Below are 24780 nucleotides of genomic sequence, written 5' to 3' on the forward strand. Positions count from 1 at the left end.
GATTTATAAAATAAAAAATGGAAATAGGGGATGCCTGGGTGACTCAGTGGCTGAGTGTCTGCCTTCAGCTCAGGGCATGATCCCAGCTCCTGGGATCGAGTCCCACATTGGTCTCCCCACTGGGAACCCGCTTCTCCCTCTGCCTATGTCTCTGCCTCTCTCTGTGTATTTCTCATGAATAAATAAATAAGATCTTTAAAAAAACAGAAATAGAATTTGGGTTCAACCCTATTTAGCAGTAATGTCAAAATGTCTATCCACAGATACATGAACTAATTCTTTAAAGCCCAGCTGATATCTAAAACACTATTCCAATATATTTTAACCATAATTCAATTGTATACAAATAATTTGAGTGATAACTGAACTAGATAAAATTTAGCACTTACAGCACTGCTTTACAGTCCCATAAAATTAAAGATAGAATTAAATCTCAATTTGTACACATTGTTGTTGCAGAAAAGTTTGGTAAGCAATCATTAAAAGATTCTCAAGCTTAACCATGTTATAACAGAGTAAGATTCTATGGGGAAATAAAATGTAAATACCAGTTCAAGAAAAAAATTAAGCATGTAAAATTTCTCTCAATTACATACAAGCTTGTTCATGTATTTTTCAATGGACAATGGAGAGAATCAAATCTCTTTGGTATTTGTGTGTTGCTTCTGAAGGATGTCTTTAAAGGACTGTTGTACATTTTACCTTAAAATGTCAATATTTATTGTAGAGCATAAATTCCCTCCTTCTCAATTGTATAAATTTATGATGTAAAATTTCAGATGTGAACTTATCAATGTTCAAGGAAGTGTCCAATTTTTTAAAATTCTTGACTGGATACACAAGTCTGAAGATGACCCGGGACAATGGCCAGGGATCATGGAACTTACCAGCATCTGCCCTGGTTCAAGAAAACCATTTCTCTAGAGCAAGATCTCATAAAGCAGTAACTATCCCTAATTTTGTTCTGGACTCTAACAGTTTTGTTGGTTATATTACAACATAGTCTCCAGAATGAGTAAACTCGTCCATTGACTCTGTTTTGAGTCATACTCCAAAATAAAAAGACCAGCCTAAGTGTCCCAAGAGTTGGCATTCTCCTCTGTTTGTTCACCCTGTCATTCAGGGTCCAATGCCTTGTACATGTAGAGCATCCATCCACCTACCCTGGGGGTCTTGAAACAGAAACATGGCAAGTTCATCGTGTGTGTTGAGGGCTTCTGTGTTTGATACAAAGAACTGGCAGGTACTATGGCTTAGTGGCTTTAGGTTCAGGCTGATCAAGTAAAACCTTAGCTTTGCCCTTGCAACTTGTCTGAGCTTGGTCACTCTGCTAGGCCTCTGAGCTTATTCCCTGGCTTGTAAATAGGTTAGGGTAATTTAGGTGGTTATCAATTTCAAATCAGGTAATACACGTAAAAAAAATCACATAAAATAATACCTAGACATTTTAAATATTCAATAAGAATTACTTGTCCTTTTGTTCTAATACTTGTACCCTTAAGTACTGCTGTGTCGATTAGAAATTAAATAGATAAAGCACCAACCAGACATGGTAATGGTTACACTTTTACTTACCATTTCTCTCTATTTCTATCAATATTCACTGTCCTATCCATATCCTTCAGAGGAGAAATAGGATGTCAATACCTGTCTCTGATAATTCTAATACAGTAGGAGCAGTGATGGTCCAGGGGGATACAGATACCTGCTTAATTCACCACTGTCTTTTAAAATCCACCTACGACATGAGATGAAGATGGAGGATGAGAAAGGAGCAAAGAAGAAAAAGAAAGCCTGAGACCATAATACAGGCATGGGAATAAAAGAGAAGTCAAATTTTTTATTCCTGAACCTTCCCTAACACCCTGCACTTTTCTGACTTCTGGCCAAATTTCCAACCTATACAAACTCATCCTTATATACAGCAGCAATTAAGATCTACTGCTTAGAGACAGAAGGGAAAGATGCCAAGTCACCAACAGCATGATCTTCTAATTAAAAGAGAAAAAAACATGAAGTTTGTTCCTCTTTCCAATTTCCCAGGCCTCTTCCCTTCCACATCTACTGTAAGTAGATGACTACTACCTCAAAAACTCACTTACAGATGATAACTAGACTTATTATGATCATTTCACAATGTATATAAATGAGCCACCCAGGTATCCCTATATGTTATTTATTCTTTGGAAAAGAATATGCCCTTGAAAACACTTCTTGACTATTCCTCCAATTATTGAGGATTTCTCACCTTCCTGTTCAATTTTAATCAATAGAACTGAAGCATGAGAGAATAACCTTGGGTCCAGTATGGAAGAAATAATATGCATTCAGAAAGCATCCCAGGAGAAAAAAAAAATGCCAACTTGATAGCAATTTCCTATGTATAAAGAGACAGAGAACAATCACCTGGTGCTAGTAGATTTTTCATTTTCACTTAAAGCAGGCCTAGCAGGAGGGCTGCAGGGCAGGATGAGGAACACAGGTGAGCTCTACAGAATGTCCCAACTCCAGGTGTGTGGCTCAGCAGTTGAGTGTCTGCCTTCAGCTCAGGGCATGATCCCGGATAAGTGATTTTGACAAAAAATCTAAATCCATAACTTTTTTAAAATCACTGTGAAAGATGTTAATATTCTCTTATTATTTACTTACTCTTCTTTATTTTGGTGTAATTGCCCCTAACAATGTTGCAAAAAAAAAAAAAAAGTGATTTAAAGCAAAGCATAGGGATGCATGGGTAGCGTCCTGCCTTTGGCTCAGAGTATGATCCCGAAGTCCCAGGATCGAGTCCCACCCACATCGGGCTTCCTGCATGGAGCCTGCTTCTCCCTCTGCCTATGTCTCTGCTTCTCTCTCTGTGTCTCTCATGAATAAATAAATAAAATCTTAAAAAAGAATAAAGCAAAGCACATACTTATGGTAAACTATTATATAACAAATAGTTCTTTCCCATGGTGGCTACAATAAGACCTAACTCACTAGATTGTTTTAAATCCTTCAAATGTGGATCTACTTGCTTCCTTTATCTTTGTCCAACCTCAAAAGAAAATGCAATTTGTACTACAGATTGCATTTAACATCAATTTCCAAAGACCAGCCCACCTCCACCTGAAGGGAGTGGTTTAAAAATAAAATTGCCACTGACCTTAGTGGCACTTTGCCCCTGAGACCACTAACACACACAGATAAGAGATTTACAAAGGATTTCACACTTCATCCCACACATATCCAGATGTTAAACACAAGAAATTATAAAAACATAATTCAGAGGCGCTGAAACCCCAGAGAAGACAACATTCTACCTTCCTGTGCTGGCGAAAAATATGGATAATGTCTCTCATCAATTAATTTCATTCAAGTTACTTAGAAGCTAAGTACTTTTCCTCCTAATTTCCTGTTTCAGAGAGCTGTAAAACAGCAATGGCTACAGTGCACTGTGAGCTAAGCCAAATTTACAACTGTTTTTAGCATCAAAATGAGAAACTGTACCAAATCAAATAAGCACAGGTGGAAATGATGGCATATGTTTTGGGCCCACAGGTGGAGACAAGAGCACAGGCTTTGGGCTTAAGGGGCATTTGGAGGAATGGAGCACTTTGAGGTGTACATGCCATCTGTGCAACACTTAAAATGTGTTGGGCCCTCCGTTTCATAAACTATAAAATGGCAGTGCTACCATTTCCACCTTATAGGACTACTCTGGTGATCAAGAACATGCAAAGGACCCACATGTAGGTAGGATGTGATATTCATATTTCCTCTGCCTTGCCCTTGGGAAGGCAGAGGAAGTGGCAGCAAGTTTGTGAGTTGGATTACAAATGGAAGAAAATCTGGGGCTGGGGGAACCACACCCTCTGAGGTTTGCAGACAGAAAGGAAACACACCAGGCAATGACTCAAGGTCATTCTGTCGTCATAGGACTCTGAGAAAAATGACAACAGCTCCAAAAGACCGGGCACGATGTTTTCCATAGGATGACCAGGGAGGCAGACATTATGCCCTCTTCGTACATAAAGAAACTGACTCCAAGAGGCAATGTGACTTTCACCACTGATAAATGACACATGCAGGATGACAGCTCAGGCTTCATCAGGCTATAATCACCTTCAGAATACACCCAGAAGTACAACGGTTTCCGAAGTTGTTGTTTTTTTTTAATATATCCCATGATCATATTTGATCTCTAAGGCAAACCTATGAATGAATCAGAGTGCCACTGAATGACCCTAATTACACATAAGGAACTAAGCTAACTTAGGTTGAACAGCTTCCTTTTCAGATGACAGTGGCAGGGTGGACCCTTGAATACAGATCTTTCAATCTTAAATTCCCTTTTCTCATGCTACCAATGATTCCCCAACTTTGTTCTACAAAGCAGAGGCATCTCAGAGCACAGACACTGGGGCCTAGTAGACCCTATGTGGGGTCTAATTCTCCACCTCTCCTTGTATCCACACTATTTACAATGTAGTCCTGCAGCCCCGCACAGCAAGGGCTGAGGTTTATATCCCTACCCTTGTCCTAGGCTGGCCTTGTAGGACTGGCTTTGACCAAAAGAACAAGGTGAGAGGGATGATGTGCTCTTCCCAAGCACATTTCTGCTATCTTTGGAAACTGCCAGCTGTAGAATAAAGAAGTACATGAAGGAAAGAGCAGCTGTCCCTGCCAAGGCCATCCTTCAGCAGCCTAACCAACCTCATAGACAGACCCCGGACAAGATCAGCTAAGTAAAGACATACACATGAAGCATACCAATCCCAGTTCAGATCAGCAGACTTCCCTGCCTAAAGCATGAAAAGTAGAAAATAGTTATTGTTTTAGGCTACCAAGTTTTGGGGAGCTTTGTTACACAGCAATTAGCTAACCATTATACCTTGTTTTCCAATTTGGAGAGTCCTTTGTTTTAATCTTCCCACACAAAATTTTGTTAAGCCCAAATATTTTTGGGCTTTTTCGTCTATGTAATATTTTGTTTAATGAAAATATTCTGGTGCTTAAAAAAACAAGTTGGAGAAGTACTACAGTAGACTATAGTAACTTCCCTACCATCTTCTTATTCCTGTGTTCTTCACTTTCAGTGAGCTTTGAATGTGTTATGTGGTGTCACCACGAAGTAAAAGAAATGCACACACACAAAAGTTGCATTTGGAACACTGAGTCAGGTGTTAAGATTTGGAACCCATTTATTTTCTGTCACCACCACTCTCTTCAACTGGTCACAGAACCCATTTTTCCATGGATAAAACTCCATTTCCTCACTCAGGTTCTGTGTGGTGCATGTAGGCTGGCCACATGCCTGGTCCAGTGGGCAGGTCAAGTAGTGCATGAGGTTAATGGGAAAGCAGGTGATATAACCTGACTCAGCCAGCTCACTAGCAGAAGTGGTGTGTACCTTGGGGGAACAGAATCTCTTTACCCACGGGGCTTGGAGCTGGAGGCTTCAGCTGCAACCCCTTAGAAATACCACATAAAGAGGAAAGATGTTTAGAGAAGAAGACCCAGAACACCGATGGCTGTGTTGAGTCCCTGGGACCAGCTGTTCCTACCCACTGCATTCTCAGTTTCAAGAGCCAACAAATTCCCTATTTGATGAAGGCCAGCTTTGACTGAGGCTTTCTGTTCAAAAAAGTTCTTACTATGACAGAACACACATTTGAATCTGGTATTCCAGCAGCCAACATAAAGAGAAAAACTTGATGGGTTATACAATTCACTATGTTCACAAGAAGAAACTAAGTACAAAGGAGAATCACCTGTTTCTAGAACTAAGACCCAGAAGGCAATCTCCCCAGATGGCCATTATAAAGATTCTATATCATGTACTAAAATATCACTCAACATCTTTCTAACAAACACAACACTCCATTTGAAATGCTTCTGCATAGAGCACACCTCAATACAGATGGATGGCATCAAATCAAAGCGTAAATCAGGGAAAGGCAACTCTGTACCTGTGTGTATAGGGAGGGAAGATACATGGTGCATATACCCCACACTCAGATGACCTGGCTTTGTTAGAAATGGAGACAGCTTCACCTCCCGAAGCTTCTATCAGTACTCACAGTCAAGTTTTTATTAGCTACTGTGTGGCAATGGGTTTGAAAATATCATATCCTCTCAGCATGGTATCTCACACATAATTAGTGCTCAAAGCACGGTTGTCACTTATTACTATCAATTCCAACCCCCTCAAGTAAGGCCTATCTCTGTCACCTCAATTTAAGTAGAAAATCACAGCCTTCAGCCTCGTTGCCACATAGCCTTTAGTGACACTTATGAATGGCAAACACATTCTCAAGTATGGAGGAAAAGAGTGAGCTTCATTTGTACAGAGGCAGCCTACGGCAAATGTGGGAAGCATCTAAAATCACTCAGATATCCCTTCAACTTCCTCTTAACAAGCAACCTCATGAAAAATCAGGTACTCTCTTAGATTAGACCCAATGTTCTAGACATTTCTCCCATCCCCATCTATCAAAAATAACCCATTAATTCAGGTCTCACTCTCTTAACACTATGCTATCTGAAAAATTAATTTGAACTAAGATGACAATCCTCATACTCTTCGAGTGATTGGAGAGACCTTATAGATCCTTGAATCGAATGTCTTCATTTTAACAAGTAAGAAATCTGACATCTAAGGATGTCAACTTATCAAGGTGACAGCTAGTTGGGGATGTCATATTAAGATGACTTAATGAGCCACCTCTCCCAGACATGACATTTCAACAAGCACCTTTCTTCTTTGGTCAAAATGATGAGCTGGTGGAAATTTCTAGTGTCCTAAATAGACTGGTATGCCCATGTTGAGGTTTGTGAGTCTTTTAGGAACTACTACAATCAAAATGCCAAGCTTTTGGTCCCCTTATGGGACCCCTAAGACCAATTATTCTACAGTGTCCATGTTTCAATGAACAGGAGATAAAGGAATAAGTACTGGAAAATATTATTCCCAGTGCCATCTTGTCTCATTCTGTTCTGTGAAAGTGTCATCTCAAAATGCAGCGCAGAGCTGCAAATCTGAAGATCTAAAGTCATCATGTTCTGATTACTCTGAAATGTCTTTATTCTTTTATTATATCCTAAAAATTCCAGACTGATAGCACATTTACTATAGGTCACCAAGTTGAAAGATAGGTACAAAACAGCCAAGTTTCTATGAAATGCCTTGTTTCATAATTCACGTTCTCTTCCGACACCAGAAAGCCTCTGCCTCATAAAAGAAATATTCTTTGGTCAGTTAATAATCTGGTCTAAAAATCCATGTGATGATCTTTAGATGCATTCTTAACACTAATCAGAGAAGATGTGGTAAGTTCTCCAAAGGGCAGGGTCTCCGAGCCACTGTTACTTTCTTAGTCAACAGTCTTTCAACTTTTACAAGCATCAAGATCATCTGGATGTTTCTCCACCAGTTTCTGCAGCCCCTTCCAGAGAATCTGACTCAGTGGGTGTTGGGGCCAAGAATATGAGGCCTGGAGTCCCATGTGACTTTAACACACCTACGTAACACCACTTTCTATGCCACTGAGTAGTGCTGGCTTTGCATGGTGCCAATTCTGAGGTGATTATTTTCCCATTTTCGTTTTTTCTTTTTTTTTTTCTAAAACATAATAGTGGCCATGTACTTTATCACATATGTATGTGTACAACCACATCGACATAAATGTCACTTATATAGCCTCCGGGCACCACTAACTATCAACACTCAAGAGCCAGAAAAAGACTCTATTAGCTTGAACCATATGAAACTGTCCATATTCAACTCCTTCTGACTTACTAGAACAGTGGGTTCACATGGTTAAACCTATAATGGACATGGATGGTGCAGGACCAGCCAACACCTTCTCTTCTTCACAGACAAGGCCTTGTCACCTCAAGAGGCCTTCTAATGTCACAGCCTTGGTTAGTCTTTACAATAATCTTGCAAGGTACTTTTCCAGAAAAGAAAACGAAGGCTCAGAAAAATTAAGTAACATACCCAAGGCAATGAGGCTATTCAGAAGCCTTGTTACAAAATCAGCAACACCTGATTTGCTTGGGGGCCTCTGTCCTTCTTTCCAAACCCCAGGGAACCCACAGTTGACGTCAGAGCCTTAACGTCCTCCAGCTGTCCAAGTCCCCCTGTGACTGGGAAGGCCCCAAACCTTCCGAGGGTCAGCAACAGAGGACTCTCAATAAGCTTGCAGCTCCTTGCCCACCCAGCAACACTGGAAGAAAAGGGAGGGGCTCCTTAAAAAGCCACGCAAATGGGATGAAAATGTTAAATGACAAGAGAAATAGGACAAGAACTCCCACAACATTACTCTCAGGACATAATGCCACTGGATAACCGTGGAGATTTCACACCATATTCAGGGGTCTAGATTTCAAACGTCAAAGAAGTAGAGAACACAATTTATGAGACTTTTGTCCCCCTCGTGACCTCTTTTTATGACGTATCATCACTTGAGTATATACCAAACTGAATGAAAAAGGATCTAGAGGGGCACCTGGGTGGCCCAGTGGTTGAATGTCTTTGGTTTTTTTTTGTTTTTGTTTTTGTTTTAATTTTTATTTATTTATGATAGTCACACACACAGAGAGAGAGAGAGAGAGAGAGAGAGAGAGAGGCAGAGACATAGGCAGAGGGAGAAGCAGGCTCCATGCACCGGGAGCCCGACGTGGGATTCGATCCTGGGTCTCCAGGATCGCGCCCTGGGCTAAAGGCAGGCGCCAAACCGCTGAGCCACCCAGGGATCCCGGCTGAACGTCTTTGGCTCAGTCGTGATCCTAGGGGTGTGGAACTGAGTCCCACATCGGGATCCCTACAGGGAGCCTGCTTTTCCCTCTGCCTTTCTCTCCCTCCCTCCCTCTCTCTCTCTCTCTCTTATGAATAAATAAATAAATTTTAAAAGAAAAAGAAAAAAAAGGAACTAGAGCACACTGGCTCTACTAAAGATGAGCCAGACGTTAATGTGAGAAAGTGAGCTCTATGTAGGTATAATTAATTACATTCTGAATCAGAAATACAACCAGCAGAGATAATATATATTACTCCTTGTTATGGAACCTTCTTACCAGTGATGCCATAGTTCTTTTAATTTACCAGTGACTAAAATCAAATCCCCCTAGAGTCATGACGATACACCTACCACATGATAAATTCCATTTTTGGCAAAATTGTCCTTTATAACATAACTGACTCATAGGTTCCTATTATACCTGACAAAATCACAGGCTCACTTTTATGTATTTAAGTAACAAAAAGTAATGCTTTTTCCTTTAAATTTAGCAACTAAATATCTACATGCCTATAAACTGCTAAGGGTACTAAGCACAAAATCCCCAGCCTGGGCCTATTATTAACATTATTCCAAATGCTTTCAGAAGTCAAACTTGATAGAAAAGAGAAAAAAAAAAAGCAGCAAGCATAAGTACTTTGATATTTTTCCTCCCCAGGGGAACTTCACTGTATTCATTCAATAAATATTATTATTAAGCAATTAATATGTGCTATACATTGCCCAGTGATTCAATTTTTATTTTATGTATCATCAGTTTTGTTTTTGTTTTTGTTTTTGTTTTTAGAGAGAGGGAGGAGGGGGAGGGAAGGGGATTGGAAGAGGATCTTTTTTTTCTCCTTTATGGAATCATTTCTTTCCATGTCAAAAACACTGCCAATTTTTTTTTTCATTTAAATAAAGTTAGTTAACATAGAGTGTTAGTTATTAGTTACTAGTTTCAGGGGTAGAATTTCATCAGCTGCATATTATACCCAAAGCTCAATTCATCAAGTGCCCTCCTTAATGCCCATCCCCTAGTTACCCCATCTTCCCACCCACCTCCCCTCCAGGAACCCTCAGTTTGTTGCCTAGAATCAAGAATCTCTTATGGTTTATCTACCTCTCTGTTTTTGTCTTATTTTATTTTTCCTTCCCTTCCCCTTTATTCATCAGTATTGTTTCTTAAATTCCACGTATGAGTGAGATCATACAGTATTTGTTTTTCTCTAACTTATTTCGCTTAGCATAATACACTTTAGTCCCATTCACATTGTGACAAGTGGCAATATGTCATTCTTTTTGATGGCTAGGTAATATTCCACTATATGTGCACACACACACATACACACATATCTTTATCCATTCATCCATCAATGGACATCTGGGTTCTTTCCATATTTTGGCTATTGTGAACATTGCTACTATAAACACTGGGGTACATGTGCCCCTTCAAAGCACTATTTTTGTGTCCTGTGAATGAATACATAGTAGTGCAATTGCTGGGTCATGGGGTAGCTCTATTTTTAACTTTGTGAGGAATCTCCATACTGTTTTCCAGAGTGGCTCCACCAACAGTGTAAGAGGGTTCCCCTTTCTCTGCATTAAGTAGGCTCTGTGCTGGGCAGGGCTCCATCTCACAACCTTGAGATCATGACTTGGGCCAAAGGAACAAATTGGATGCTTAATCGACTGAGCCACCCAGCACCCCATCAACATTTATTTATTTTCAAAGTCACACCTTGTTTTTGTATCCAGAGATTATACAACGAGTTCATTTCAAGCATGTGGTTGGGACATGAATTAAAGTACCTCAAAATACTCCAACTAAGAAGAGAGATCAAACAGGATCCATCAAATAGCAACTGTAAACAGGGTGTGGTCCAATTCCTGTCTCCTGCTGTCAGAAGCCTACCTGTGAACCTGCTTGGATTCCACAGCTGGAAGCTGGCAAGAGCGAATGGGGCCTTTGACTTCCAAAGTAACGCAAACTAAAACACATTCTTCTCCTTGAATGCAATAAATCTGCTTCCTGCATACTGAATAGGAATGAGAGCAAAATGAATATTCACCCATCTGAAAACAAACTGATGCTCTATAAGCTTTTATGCTTTGCAGCCCATAAAAAGCAAAAGCTTTGCTTCTGCTTAGGCTGTTGTATTTTGAAATAAATCAATCTGTTAAACGGTGGCCTTTTCTTCTGAGGGAGATGCCAAAAACATATCTGTTTTGACAAGTGCCTGACAACTCTGCTCTCACTCATCCTCTCCCTCACATGCTGCATTCACTGCTCTCCAGCCTCCAGGTCATAGCCGTCCCCATCAGGCGCAGATAGAAAGTGAGTGACACTGCCTTCCATCAGGTCCTCCTCCCTTCCCTTCCCTTGCTTCCAACACTTGAGTTTCATACAAAAAAGTTTTTAAGGACGCATTAGTCGTCTGTGTTCTGAGCAGAAAAATACCAGAATCAGATTTCCAATGCTAACTGCAATCACTTCCTGAACTCTATCTATACCTAAATTTGACAATGCCGTAGAAGTATAATCTCTTGCAGAGGTAAGCACAGTACACAGGCTGCTTCCTATCCGTGTTACACACCTGCCCCTGGCCATCCATCCCACTGCCTTTTTGGGCCTCTTGCTAAAAGGCCTGATCGAGAAGGGCCCAGAAGTTAACATGAACTCTTACTTAGTTGGCAGATATATACTACTACTTCTAGCTCCACTGCTGTATACAGAAATAGCAACAACAGACAGAGCAAAAAAAAAAAGAAGAAGAAAAAAAAAACGAGAAAGATAATCCCAGATAAGTTTCAAGCTGTCTTTGGGTCAGTGCTGAACCTCCTGGAACTACACCTTCCACTAAAGAGTTTAATTTTACGGAGAAGAGTCAGACGCATGGAAAAGCAGATGAAGATGCATTAAATAAAGAGCATGCCTTCCTCCAGTCTTAAGCAGATGAGTGCTAAAGCCTTGGTGGGTAAGGCTGGGCCCCTCCTGTAGCAGGCAGGTGGGTTTAAGGAAGCAGCTACACCTAGTGATCAGCTGGATCGCAGCAGGAGGAGCGGAGAGCAGGCCAGCCTGCCTCGTGGGAAGCGCTCGCTGGGAGCCTTGATTCTTTCCAAGTCTGGCGACAATGTTTTCAAGATAAATCTGTTCAGTAACGTCAAGGATCGCTTTTCTTTACCTGGGGTGTTAAATGACAGACATGGCAATGGCTGTCTTTTGTGGATAACAGAAATGCAAGGCTCTATTTTAGGACATGTGCTAGCAGTACACTGAAGAGATGTACAATTGAAAATCTTTTATTTTCTATCAGGAAGTCTGAGTTCATTTCCAAAAATGTGAAACCTCCAGTTTCACATTTCCACATTAAAATTCCAAATTTTATGTACATTAATTTCCAGCTCTCTCCTCAGAAAGCCCTTGTTTCTAAGTCAGTGGATTTTGAAACTTTTAATAAATGGACAAAGAATTGGTAACTGTATCTTTCTTATCATTGCCTACCACCACCCAAGCGCTCCCCTATAAAGGGGCTTTACAAACAAGAAGTGCTCAATAAATATTTATTTGAACTCAAGGCATTATTTTGTAGGCACATTGGACTATGCACTTATTACAACAAAACAAGTATCTTCTAGACACAATATCTACCCAGAGAAATTTCCAAAGGCTCATCATTGCTGCAAAATTTAATTAAAACTTTATGTTGTGGTAAGTAAAATTATAGAAAACTTTTTCTATTTAAGTTTTACAACTGGCTGGATCCAATATCTTCCCTAGATAAGACTATTATTTGAAATGTCACACTGGCGGTTTCACCTAACAGGCTGAGAGTCATAGCATCAGCCTGTTCATAATTTTGGCTGTGTTCATCAGGAGGCTAATAAGTGTATGAATGTGAATTCTATTTTTACCCCTGGTTCTCTTTCAACTCTCATCCAAGGGAGGCTGATACACAGAATAAGGATCCCAGTTCTTTCGGGAAAAGTAGTTCTAGTGAGCATCACAATGGCCTCGAGGGCTTGTTCCAACACAGACAGCAGCCAGCTCCCCCTTACCCATCCTCCAGATTCAGTAGGCCTGCAGGCGGGGGGAGGGGGGTGCAGAGTAGGCATGTTTAATAAGTGCCCAAGTGATGCTCATGCTTCTGGTCTAAGGATAACACTTTAAGAAGTACTCTTTTAGATCAACATTTCTCAAACCATGGCCACAAACCAGGATTCCCTGGGGATGCTGTGAGACCTTCCATGAACCTTTCCCTCCAGAATCACCATCGGTCCACCCCAGAAATCAACAGCTAGAAGGGCCACTCCAGGTGATCCTTGGGCACACTAAGTTTTAAGAAACACAAGTCTTTTTTTTTTTTAAGATTTGTATTTATTTATTCATGAGAGGACACACACACAGAGAGAGAGAGAGAGAGAGAGAGAGAGGGAGAGACAAGGGCAGAAGAAGCAGCAGACTCCCTGAAGGGAGCCCAATATGGGGCTCAATCCCAGGACTCCAGGATCAGGGCCTGAGCCCAAGGCAGACATTCAACCACTGAGCCACCCAGGTGTCCCACGAAGCACAGGTCTAAACACAGTTTGCACTCAACAAGGACTCAACATCTCCAGGCCCTCCCCAAGGCCACCTAAAGCCACTCACCTGCAAGATGTGAGCACAACCTATGTATACACTTGTCAATCTTTTGAATACCTCTTTCTTTTCCAGAAGCTCCATTCTTTAAAAGCAAAGAGAGTATAAGGGCAGTGACAACTCTCCTCTGCTAGGACCTCCAGAATTCACATCACTGATGCCTGAGCTCCTAACACTTTTCTTCTCATGCCTGTTTTCTTTTATTGGTCTCTTACATACTTCCATTCCATGGTGGGGGGTACTACGGACTCCCAAGGTTGGTGACTAAAGCTTTCCTGCTCCCCACCCAACACCAGCTCTACTTATTTTCCTCTGTTGAGTTTTTCAGAGCTACAGAGCAAGCTCAAGCTTCCTGATGACTAAACTGGAAACCACAGCAGTATTTTAGCAATATTTCAGGAACCCAAGAAGCTGCATTGTCTTGTGAAGGGAAGTTTATATTATTTTGCATTTTTTAAATGTTTCACTAGTGAGTGTGAAACACGTTAGTTGTTAAATCCTTTCTCACTTACAAAATAAACTTATTAATGTGTTATATTCGTAAAGATAGCAACTGAGATATGAAACTTAAAGTTTGTGGGAAAGTTGGTTTTCAAAGACAGGAACCTCAGAATTAAACTAAAGAGCATAGTGTGGTAGACAACACCCTTAAGAAAAATGTTATACTGCCAAAAAAAAAAAATACGTAACTACTTATTAACATGCCTGACCCCCAGCTGAGACCTATGTTTTCTGATATTTAATTGATACGTACTCCTTCTAGAAAATTTCATGAATCCCAAAACAAAAAGTGAAAGGAAGCAATACTCAGTTCAAAACACAGTTCCCCTACTAAAATATACACAGAAAGCCCATCAGCTCCTAGAATGTCCTACGTTATAGAACTATCATGCAAAAAAATCGAAGAAAGCCACCAACTTCTATATAATTGTCACAGAAACACTTCAGTTCTAAAACCAATTTTTGCCAAAACCAAAGGCTATGCTTCTTTCATCAAGGATTTATACAATCTGAAGGCAAAAAATCAGATTATTTGTTCATTAAGGAAAGTTCTGTTAGAATTACAGAAGTTATTGACACACTCATATATCACGATATGTAAGTAAGTTCACTTCTAAAAAACTGCATAATAGCCCTTTGGAAACATGGGAGACTAAAATCTGTAGTTTTCCAGATCAGAACAATTTATTACACTCAAGCAATAAATACTTCCCTACATACGCATAACACTAAAAATGTTATAGTAATTTCTTGGCATATTTCTTTCATGCTCACTGATTTAAATTTGAAGTATTTGCTCACAATGAATTACCAGTCTAGTTAAAGCACCATAAAAATGTAAAATGTCATGACTATAGTTATCTGAAAAAGAAAAATAAATGACACTGCTAAACAAATCTATTCCCATTCTTTGTAAAGGGTACTTTAAAATATTTTGTATTTTAAAATAATCTTACCAGAAAAGTTGCATAAAATAGTACAGATTTCAAGCTTCACCCACCTTTCCCTAACATTTACAGCTGACATAACCCTCACAGAATTCCCAAAATTAAGAAATTAAACACCAACTAAACTACAGACTTTATTCCAATGTTGCCCGTTTTCTCACAAATATCCTTAAAGAGTATTTTTAAAATAATTTTTTCCACGAGAGTCCCAAATTCACAAGGTTATGTTAAAGTTTAATTTATTCCAAATACTGTAGAAGAAACAGGGCCAAATCTGTTTCTATTTCTATCTCTGCAAACCAAAGTTTGCTTAAGAGACCTTAACACATCAGATCCATTATAATGTAAAACTAAACATTTTGTCGGATAATATGTATTACAAGTCAGCTTTTAAGAAACTGGGTCAAAGAGGAATGACTTGCCAGTTTTTGGCTTCTCACCATGGAAAAGAAAATTTCAAGCAAAAGTAAAATGATTTTAACTTCCTTGAGTCTGACTCGATTCCTTTTTATAAAAGTTATTTTTAACGATCATTAAAAGCCTAGAAGGCAGAAAGTAAGCCTCCAAAGAATACAGGTATCAGAAATTCCCAGAATATTAACAAATTAGAAATCGTAAAGATGGAAAACAATTTTTAAAATGGAATCTTTATAGTAAATAAAGTTGACATGAACCACAAAAATCTTTTTTTTTTTTTCCAATAAGTTTAGCATTCTATTTCTGATCTCTGGAATCCAAACTCCCCATAGTCCATTTCCAGGAATGACTGATTAATAACTACATAAATTCCAAACCCCTCTCAGAGAAGACAGGAGATTGAGAGCACTGCAGAAGGGAGAGCAAACTCCCGTGTGTACAAATCTTAAGTCACACACACGCAAAAAAAAAAAAAAAAAAAACTCACCACTGAACACATTAAAATCTCATGATTTAGGTCACCGGGTGGCCTAAGGAGAGACCCCATTTCAAACTTAGGGAAATGCCCCCCAAGTCTAACTTCCTACAATTATCCCTCTCCTTCCCTTCTGTGTCAGGTAATTCAGGTACAGCATGAGTGTTTGCAAAATGATCAGCATTCACATTCCCATTTTATTCAACACACTGTGATTGCCTGTTTGATCTAAGGCTTCATGCTAAGTGTTTTATGGGGGACCAAGAAGGAAAAAAATATTGGCTTTGCCTTCAAGGAGTTTGCAATCTATCTCCTCTATCTCTAATATTGATTATCATCAAGTGTGTCACGTGAAAAGCAATTATTACAATTTCCAGAAGAATCCTCAAAAAAAAAAAAAAGTATCAACGTCACTCATAAGGTCACTCATCACTTTCCCAACATACACAAAGAAACTGTCTTTTCCAAAGCATTAAGAGCCCCACTCCTAGACTATCTTAGTCTAATGCAAAGTGGAGGGGGAAAAAAACATAATGCACAGCAACATGTCTGATCGTTCATTGCACAGAAAATTCACCAACTTCAAACATTTACAATTTCAACATTTCTCCGCAATCTCTTAGACAGTGCTCATTCCCCCTTTAGCCACTAACATACTAGGATAACTCAGAAAGCACACCCCAGTTAATGCTATAATAACATTATAGGATGATCCATTTTCTCTGCAAAAAATTATGGCAAAATTTTGGTAAAAGTCTCTTTGCGTCTGACAGTTTAAAACAGCTTTAACAAGGACATAGGTCAGTACTACCTAATGCTGAAATCCTTTTTAATGATGAAGGGCTGATGCTTTAAATAAGCTCCATAAATATTTGTTTCCATCCCCGTGCACACAACTTAAAAATCCATCCAAACGCTATTTGACAGGCTTAACTTTAAACAATTCCCAGGCAGGGAGTTATGAATCTTAATAAAGAGAAAACCATCACTAAGGCCCTCATATTTGGCTTCTAACACTAATGAGTTACAAGGCTCTAAAAACCGGGGAATCTATCCCATAATTTGTTAATAAGAAAGAACGGAGGCCAAAATCTGCATCAATTTTACAGCAGACAGCAGTGTCTCGTTTTAAGTCCTCTGGAGCACGTGCAATTACCAGACAGTTAAGGAAATATTAAACTTAGGGAAAGGGCATTTCTTTATTGAAGTTGACAGTTTGCATTTCACAGTACAGAGCAATCTGCCAACCACAATCTCATTTTCATCTTTGCGGCCAGCTGTGGTCAAAGGTCCTGCAGCTCAGCAACACACAGTAACGCCAGCATCTGTGCCTGTGTGTACCTGGGACTCCGAGAAAGTAAAAATTTATGTTTCCACAGGCCAGTCAGCCAAAGATCTCCAACGTTTAGATTATGCATTTTGCAGTCAGTGAAAACCCCTTCATAAATAAATAAATAAATAAATAAATAAATAAATGATTTTAAAGGTCCAACTTAACTCATTCCTCCCTAATAATCATAGAAATCTACTTTGCAACCCAAGTTCATGGCCAAAGCATACGAGTTTTATTAAAATAAAAACAAGAGGGGATCCCTGGGGGGCGCAGCGGTTTGGCGCCTGCCTTTGGCCCAGGGCGCGATCCTGGAGACCCGGGATCGAATCCCACGTCGGGTTCCCGGTGCATGGAGCCTGCTTCTCCCTCTGCCTGTGTCTCTGCCTCTCTCTCTCTCTCTCTCTGTGTGTGACTATCATAAATAAATAAAAATTTTAAAAAATAAATAAATAAATAAAAACAAGAATCCTAGTTCACCGTTACACGTGGACCTTAATGAGCTGTGTGTGTGTATGAAAGTGTGCAAGTGTGCACGCCTTGCGTCCACTCGGTGTGTTCCAGGTGCCGACGACAGTGCAGACTGTGCTGGGCCGCACCCTGCCCCCAGCCTGGGGTCCACAGGTGGTCGCGCCGAGGGCCGCCCCGGGCCCTCCGCCCCCGCGCCAGCACACGCGCCTCCCGACACACACTCGCACGCACGGCCCGTTTCCTTCCCACCCGGGACCCCGGGCGGCCGCGCTGGGCTCGCAAGTTGCCACCGGCCCCGGCGCTCGGCTGGGGCCGAGGGCGAGTAGCGGGGCCGGGGCAGCGCCAGGCCGCGCGGGCCCGGGGCCTGGGAGCCTGGGAGCCCGGACGCTCCCTCCCGGGCCGCCGGTCCTCCCGCTGGGACTGACGAGGAGCGCGCGCCCGGGCTCTCGGGAGCCGCCGTGCGCCCGTCCGGGGGGCCGGGGTCGGCGGCCGCGAGGGGCGGGGGGGGGGGGGGAGCGCAGGGCGCCGGGCGCTCGCCACCGCCGCCGGAGCCGGAGCGGGTCTGGGCGAGCGCCGCGGGCGCACTCGGCACCCGCGGCCCGGCCTGGCCGCTGCTCCGGGTCGCAGGCATCGCGCAGCGCCCACGCCCGGCGGCCCGGGGCTGCGGCGCCCAACTTCAAGCAAAGTTTTCCGCGGGTCCTCTCGGGGCCGGCCGGGGACTCGCCGTGGCGCGGCCCGCCCCCAGCACCAGCGCAGGCCGCGGCGGGGCGGGGCGGGGCGGCGACGGGACGGGGTCGGGGCTCCGCGGCCAGCGCTCGGCGCCCTCCCGCCCCGGCCGCCCGAGCCGCGGCTGCCCGCCCGCCCGCCCGCCCGCCCGCGCGCCCCGCCCGCCCCGCGCGCCCCGGCTCGGACCCGCTGCCCCGCGGGCTCCCCAGGCCCGGGAGCTCCGGCGTCCCCGGCGGCGGCGCAGACGGCCCCGCTTACCTGAAAACGTCTCCCCCGCCGCAGTTAGCAAAAGTCCGGCCAAAGTGGCCAGGCAGGTCCCAAGCGTCGTCATGCTGGCCGGGGCGCGCCGGGCGGACGGGCTCGGGGTCGGGGTCGGGCTCGGGGTCGGGGTCGGGGCTCCAGGCGGCCACGCGGGGAAGGTGCGCAGCCGCGAGCACAGCCGAGCCCCCGGGCGCCCGCACTCGCCGGAGTCCGAACTCGGCAGCGCCCGCGGCCGGGGGCGAAGGGCCCGGGTCCCGCTGCCCGGCCGCCGGCCCCGCTCGGCAGCCCGCGCGCCGCGAGAGGCAGCGGAGGGCGCGCCCGCGGAGCCCAGAGCCGCCCTCCGTGCCGCGCCGGCGCCTGCACCCGCCGCCGCTCTCCTTCCCCTGCTCGGGACCCGAGGCGCCGGCGCCGGCCGTGGCCGTGGCGGGGGGCGCGCGCGTCCCGCCCGCCGCCTGGTCGCCGCCAGCCGCGAGCGCAGCCCCGGGGGCGGCGGTGCGCCGAGGGCCGAGGGCCGAGGGCCGAGGGCCGAGCCCGCGCCGGCTGCGCGCGGGGCTCCTGCTCCCCGACTGACTGGCGGTGCCCCGCAGGCCGGCTGGAGGGAGCGCCCACGTCACGGCCGCCCGGCGCCGCCGCGGCCCGCTAGAGGGCGTGAGCGCCCGGCCCCGCCGCCCGCGCCCCGGCGCTCGGCCGCCGCCGCGCCTCCGGGCCTCCGGGGGGGAGCTCGGCCGCCCGCGCCCCGCGCCCCGCGCCGCCCCCGCGCCCCCGCGCCCCCGCCCCGCCCCGCACGGCTCGCGCCGCCCCCGCCGCCCCCGCCTCCCCGGCCGCCGCGTCTGCCCTGCGCCGGGCTCCCTCCCCGCCCGCGGGCCGCGCCGGGGCTGCGCCTCCGCCAGAAGTTTGTCCGGGTCGCGCGGGCCGCTCGCAGTTTGCAGGAGCGGCGGCTGCGGCCCCCTCCCCCCTTCCCCGCTCGGACCCGAGCCGCCGGGCGTGGCGAGGCCGCAGCGCGAGGGCCGGAGCGGGCCGGGCCGCGGCGTCCGCGTCGGGGCGCCGGTGAGGAGGGAGGGGGCCGCGCCGCGCCCCGCGTCTTGAGACGCGTAATTTGCCCTTCTGTGCCCGGGACCGCTCCTGCTCCTCCGCGAGTGCCCAGTACAGAGGCCGCTCTGTCAAATCACTGAATCAGTGTCGACCCACCGACAGGCTCTTCCGTCTCCCCCAGAATGAGCACACGGAGCCCGCGCCCCACAGCGCAGACGCCGCTCCTCGCTAAGTCAACGCGCTTGAGGGGCTTGGAAAGACCTGAGACCAGTGACTGACGGGGGTCGCGGCACGCACGCCGGGCCCGGGCGACACTCGGGCCCCGGGCGGACGCGCGCGGCAGGTGAGCGCCGAGCTCCGAGCTCCGCGGCGCCGCCCGCCCCCGCCCCCGCCGCCAGGCTCGCAAAGGCCCCGGGGCGCGCGGATCCCGCGCTGAGCTCCGCGCCGCCTCCCGGGCCCCGCGGCCAACGGACGGGAACCTCTCCGCGGCAAATTCAGGGACTAGAGGACTTTTGCTTTCGGTGTCCCAACCCCAAATTCTCTTCTCTTCAGGAATTCCACTTACTGGATCCTTAGGAGAAGTGCGCTTGGGAAAAGGCTCCCTATTAATCATTTACTTCTTAATGATTTTTGCATCATCCTGCTACTTCTCACCAGTAGGTACTGGTCGAGCCTCGTCTTTAAATGCAAAATGAACGGGGCAAGCGTCAAAGGGGGAAGGGAGGCGCATACCTCAAAGGAGCAGCAAGTGAGGATGCTGCAATCTGCAACCTGGGCTTTCCATGTATTAAGAGCACGTGCGCACTGTGACCAAGCCTAAATTTGCCTTTTTTGAACGGTGATGTGCTTGCCAGGGGAACTTTTATGCTACTAGATGCATGGAGCATCCAGACGAGGAAGCTAAAAGTCAATCGAGTTGCTTTCCTTCCGAGTAACTTGTTTAAATTGGAAGAAGTTAGCGTGAAGGTAGGATTTCATTTGCGAACCGCGTTAATTCTTTCAGCAAATATCTGTTAAGGCCCTACTTCATGTCAGGAGCTATGGTGCACGCTGGTGGCTGTCATAGGCTAGGCTCCCCTACAAGCAGACCTGGAGGTGGGGATATATGTGCAAGTGATATCCTCTGGGGCAGTTATCCCAGGAAGCAGCACAAGAGGAATTGGAAAATGAGACAAAGGAGAAAAATAAAATAAAAATGATATAATGAAATAAGCCAGTGTGGGTATATCAATGAGCAGATTACCACTGTGGGCGCCTGGGACTCAATCCCCTGGCGGCCTCAGGAAGAAAGTGAGGAACAGCCTTAGAGTGGACACCCGCGGGCAGGGAATGTGTAAGTTGGTTTGGTGGTGGGTTGGGAGGCAGCTGCACTTGTAGCTTTTCCTTGCACTTAAGGAAAGAAAGCCCCGCAGAGATCCCAACTACGGCTGCCCTGGTAACCTGAAGATACCCGGTCCCTTCTTCCTGTTAAACTTAGTGGAAGGGTCAAGGAGTTGCATTATCTCTGTTTCCTAAAGGAGGCTACAACGTTAAGCTTCCACCCATATTAGTCTGCAATCCACATTGCAAGCAGTGACGGGTGTTACCAGCAGCTCCTTCCCTTTCCATTTTTTGACAACTGTCTTCTGTATTCCCTCTCAGGGATAGGTAACTGGTCAAAGCGACTGTGAGCCCACATGGAAGGCCTCTATTGACAATGAATGGATTAGAGTTTCCCTAAGGAAGGGACCCTGTAGGAATCCTCCCAGCAGGACATTTGCTTTCACTTCTTTTTTCAGCAGGAAAGATTTTTTTATTTTAGTCAAACCACAGGATACTCATGGCTCTCTGGGGACAATAGTGACATTTACAGAATGGCTGGTCAGAGTTAGGGCTTTCAAACCAGTCCCTCATATTGATGAGCTTGGGGCAAGAGGATGTAAATGGAGACACATCATATGTCAATATTTCAAAGTTATTAATCAAGTTATAGCTCTGTATCTACCATTTAACATTATTTAATTTTGCAACATATTCCTCAATCACTGTGTTCAACTATATGCAAATACTATCCTAATGTGTAACTTTCCAGAACCATGGATTAGAACATGAAGAGAAGCAAGAAAATTGATGGTTGGCACCACTCCTAGGAAAAACTCGTTATTAAGACTATTTAATATTCTTGCTATCTGAAAGGGAGGACTTGATTTTTAATTAATTTGACTTTTCTTTTAACTAAATGTCTCTCCCACTACATCATCCACACAGCTAGGAGTGTCCATCTGCCATGTTAGGGCACACAGAAAACCTTCACAGTACTGTTTCAAGGCCATGGGACAAGGATTGTGAAATTTCTCTGGGGACTGAACAGAGTTGGTTTTGAGATTGGATGTTTAGGGTTATGTTTCATGCTCTCTCAGCACTGAGCACCAGATCCCTAGTGACAGAGGTGACCATGTGTCCCTTAATAAATTCATTTGTATAGGTTGTGATAATCCGTGCCCTGTGAGGCACACCGCCAGAGCAGGATCCCATTATGCAGGGTCTGCAGGCAGATCTGCCAACTATCCTTATGGAATGATGATGTCTTTAGCAGCAATTACTCAGTTCGTGAAACTTGTACAAACCCCATTAAAGTCAAAATGTAAACTAAAAAAAAAAGAAAGAAAGAAAGAAAGAAAAAAGAAAACTAATTTGACCATAACCCATCCTTACCTATCTGAAATGTTATGTTGAATTTGGAGGTTAACCACATGCAGAAAGTCCCTACTCCATCCAAAGTATCACACCGCCAAAAAGCATAGACATAGACTTTTAAATACCGGCCAAGATCACTTAATTGGAGCTATCATGATCCAGCAGAAAAGGAAAAGAAAAGATTGTCTTTGTTTCTGCTACTCATATTCTCATTTCCAGGCCTCGCTGTAGTGATTAATTCCCATTTTTAGAGATGCACTTAGATTCTGAACATGTATTCTGAGATAAGAAATGTAATAAGCACGCTTGTATAAGTTTCCACAATGATATACTGTATTATCTTTCATTGATGAAGGATAGTGTGTCCTTGAAAAAAGAGAAGAATAAAAAGAAAGAAGGATAGAGGGATGGATGGATGGATGAAGGAAGGGAGGGAGGAAATATGAATGAAGGGAAAGAAGGAGCAAAAGAGAGAGTCAGAGACAGAGAAAGCTAGCTCAGAATTTGGAGTCCAACTTGACTGAGTCCCAACTGTGCAATTTAAATTAATTTAAGTTAATTTCTGTTTCCTGGCTTGTGAAAATGGTATTACATGTGAAAGCTCTGTGTGAACTGGGAGGCACTGAGCAAACCTGATTATGTATTGTGTTGATCTCTGAGTAAGCAAGGCTTTAAGCAAGCATCACATCACAGTCTCTGCTCCCCCCTGCCCCACTTGTCTTTGCCTCAGGGAAGCGTGAGCCAGGGGGTAGCAGTGGGGAAACTGGGCACAGCTATACAGAGCCCTGCACTATGCACACACTCACCACTGGAGTCTACTCTACTTGGTTTCAGACATGAGAGTAGCAGAGAGAACTTTTCACCCAGGACTTCACAGGTTCGCTCACTTTTGAACGTGTAACTCATCACATAAGCATTGTCTCATCTCGGGATCCCTGGGTGGCGCAGCGGTTTGGCGCCTGCCTTTGGCCCAGGGCGCGATCCTGGAGACTCAGGATCGAATCCCACGTCAGGCTCCCGGTGCATGGAGCCTGCTTCTCCCTCTGCCTGTGTCTCTGCCTCTCTCTCTCTCACTGTGTGCCTATCATAAATAAATAAAATAAAATTAAAAAAAAAAGCATTGTCTCATCTCATAGCATCACAAGAAGGATGAGTTCAGTACAATAGATATTTTAAGAGAGGGAGAGATCACATTCACATAACTTTTATTACACTATGTTGTAATGTTATAATGGTTCTATGTTGTTGGTTATTGTTCATCTCTTATGGGCCTAATTTATAAATTACATTTTTAAAGATTTTATTTATTTATTTATTCATGAGAGACAGAGAGACAGAGAGGGAGGCAGAGGGAGAGGCAGGCTCCCTGCAGAGCAGGGAACCCGAATCAGGACTCGATCCCAGGACCCAGAAATCATGACCTGAGCCAAAAGCAGCCGCTTAACCGATTGAGCCACCCAGCTGCCCTGTAAATTACATTTTTAACATAGATGTGTATATATAGAAAAAACATAGTATACATAGGACTCTGCACCATCTGTGGTTTCAGGCATGCACTGGGGGGCTTGGAAGGTATTCTCATACCTGGAAAATAAGGGCTGGGAGGAGACTACTCCACATAAGACCAAAGGGAATGGGATGAAAATTTAAAACACATCATTAGTTTTTCACAAAGGTCAGAAGAAACCAGGTCATTTAAACTTTCACCAATGAAACCCTGTTCTCACCTGAACAGAAGAAGAAAAGAACAGGGGCAGGTACCCTTTTTTGTAGCTGTTTATATCCTACCTAAGGTCAGAACCTGTCACTGACAAAAGGCAAAGCTCATCCAAGCACAGTTCAAAGCCACTTTTGTATAAAGGCTTAAATCACTAGGATGAATTTTTAGATGCCCCAGGAATTCCTTCTCGTGGCCTAATTAAAAGGGGAGAAGTAATAGGTTTTAGTTCTTTGCTTTGCCCACAATACCCTCGGAATCTAAATTAATCTCCTGAAATGTTGATACTAGGGCAACGCATTTGCATGTTTTTTTAAAAAACCTAAACCCTCGTGCCATTAGTCTGTGTGACATAGAACAAGTCATTTAACCTCTCTGGGTTTCAGCTTCTTTATCAGTAAAATGAAGGTAATAATTGTGCCCATTTCACAGAGTTATGAGAATTAAATGAGATAATAGGGGATCCTTGGGTGGCTCAGTGGTTTAGCCCCTGCTTTTGGCTCAGGGTATGATCCTGGAGTCCCAGGATCGAGTACCGCATCGGGCTCCCTGCATGGAGCCTGCTTCTCCCTCTGCCTGTGCCTCTCATGAATAAATAAATAAATCTTTAAAAATAAATAAATACATGAGATAATAATGTAAAGTGTCTAATACAGTTTCTGCTGCATTATTAGTGACATGTGAGTTCTTGTTATTAACCGCTGATTTTAAAATCAGATACTAAAGAGAGTCCAGTATGCACAGAGTTCTATGCTGGGGTTCTGTACGAGTAGGGATGGGGTGGAAATATCGAATTGTGCCCAGATACCAGTTAGATGGCAAGACCTTC

At 44.4% G+C, this 24780-nt stretch overlaps 1 protein-coding gene across 10 annotated transcripts in view; it reads right to left on the reverse strand.

Annotated features, from left to right (window-relative positions):
* Window positions 1-19935, reverse strand: part of PTPRM (protein tyrosine phosphatase receptor type M) — a 777617-nt gene extending 757682 nt beyond the window's left edge. For 8 of the 10 annotated variants that reach the window (XM_072734916.1, XM_072734914.1, XM_072734915.1 and 5 more), the window contains exon 1: window positions 18524-18964. In XM_072734916.1, the coding sequence (XP_072591017.1) occupies window positions 18524-18596 (73 nt within the window). In that variant the 5' untranslated portion in view covers window positions 18597-18964. Of the gene's footprint in view, window positions 1-18523; window positions 18965-19714 lie in introns of those variants that run through there. The other 2 variants (XM_072734918.1, XM_072734917.1) reach the window with 2 other exon arrangements.
* Between the last annotated feature and the right edge of the window lie 4845 nt (window positions 19936-24780).

The sequence above is a fragment of the Vulpes vulpes genome, chromosome 13 (genome assembly GCF_048418805.1).
Source record: "Vulpes vulpes isolate BD-2025 chromosome 13, VulVul3, whole genome shotgun sequence".
NCBI classification, from domain to species: domain Eukaryota; kingdom Metazoa; phylum Chordata; class Mammalia; order Carnivora; family Canidae; genus Vulpes; species Vulpes vulpes.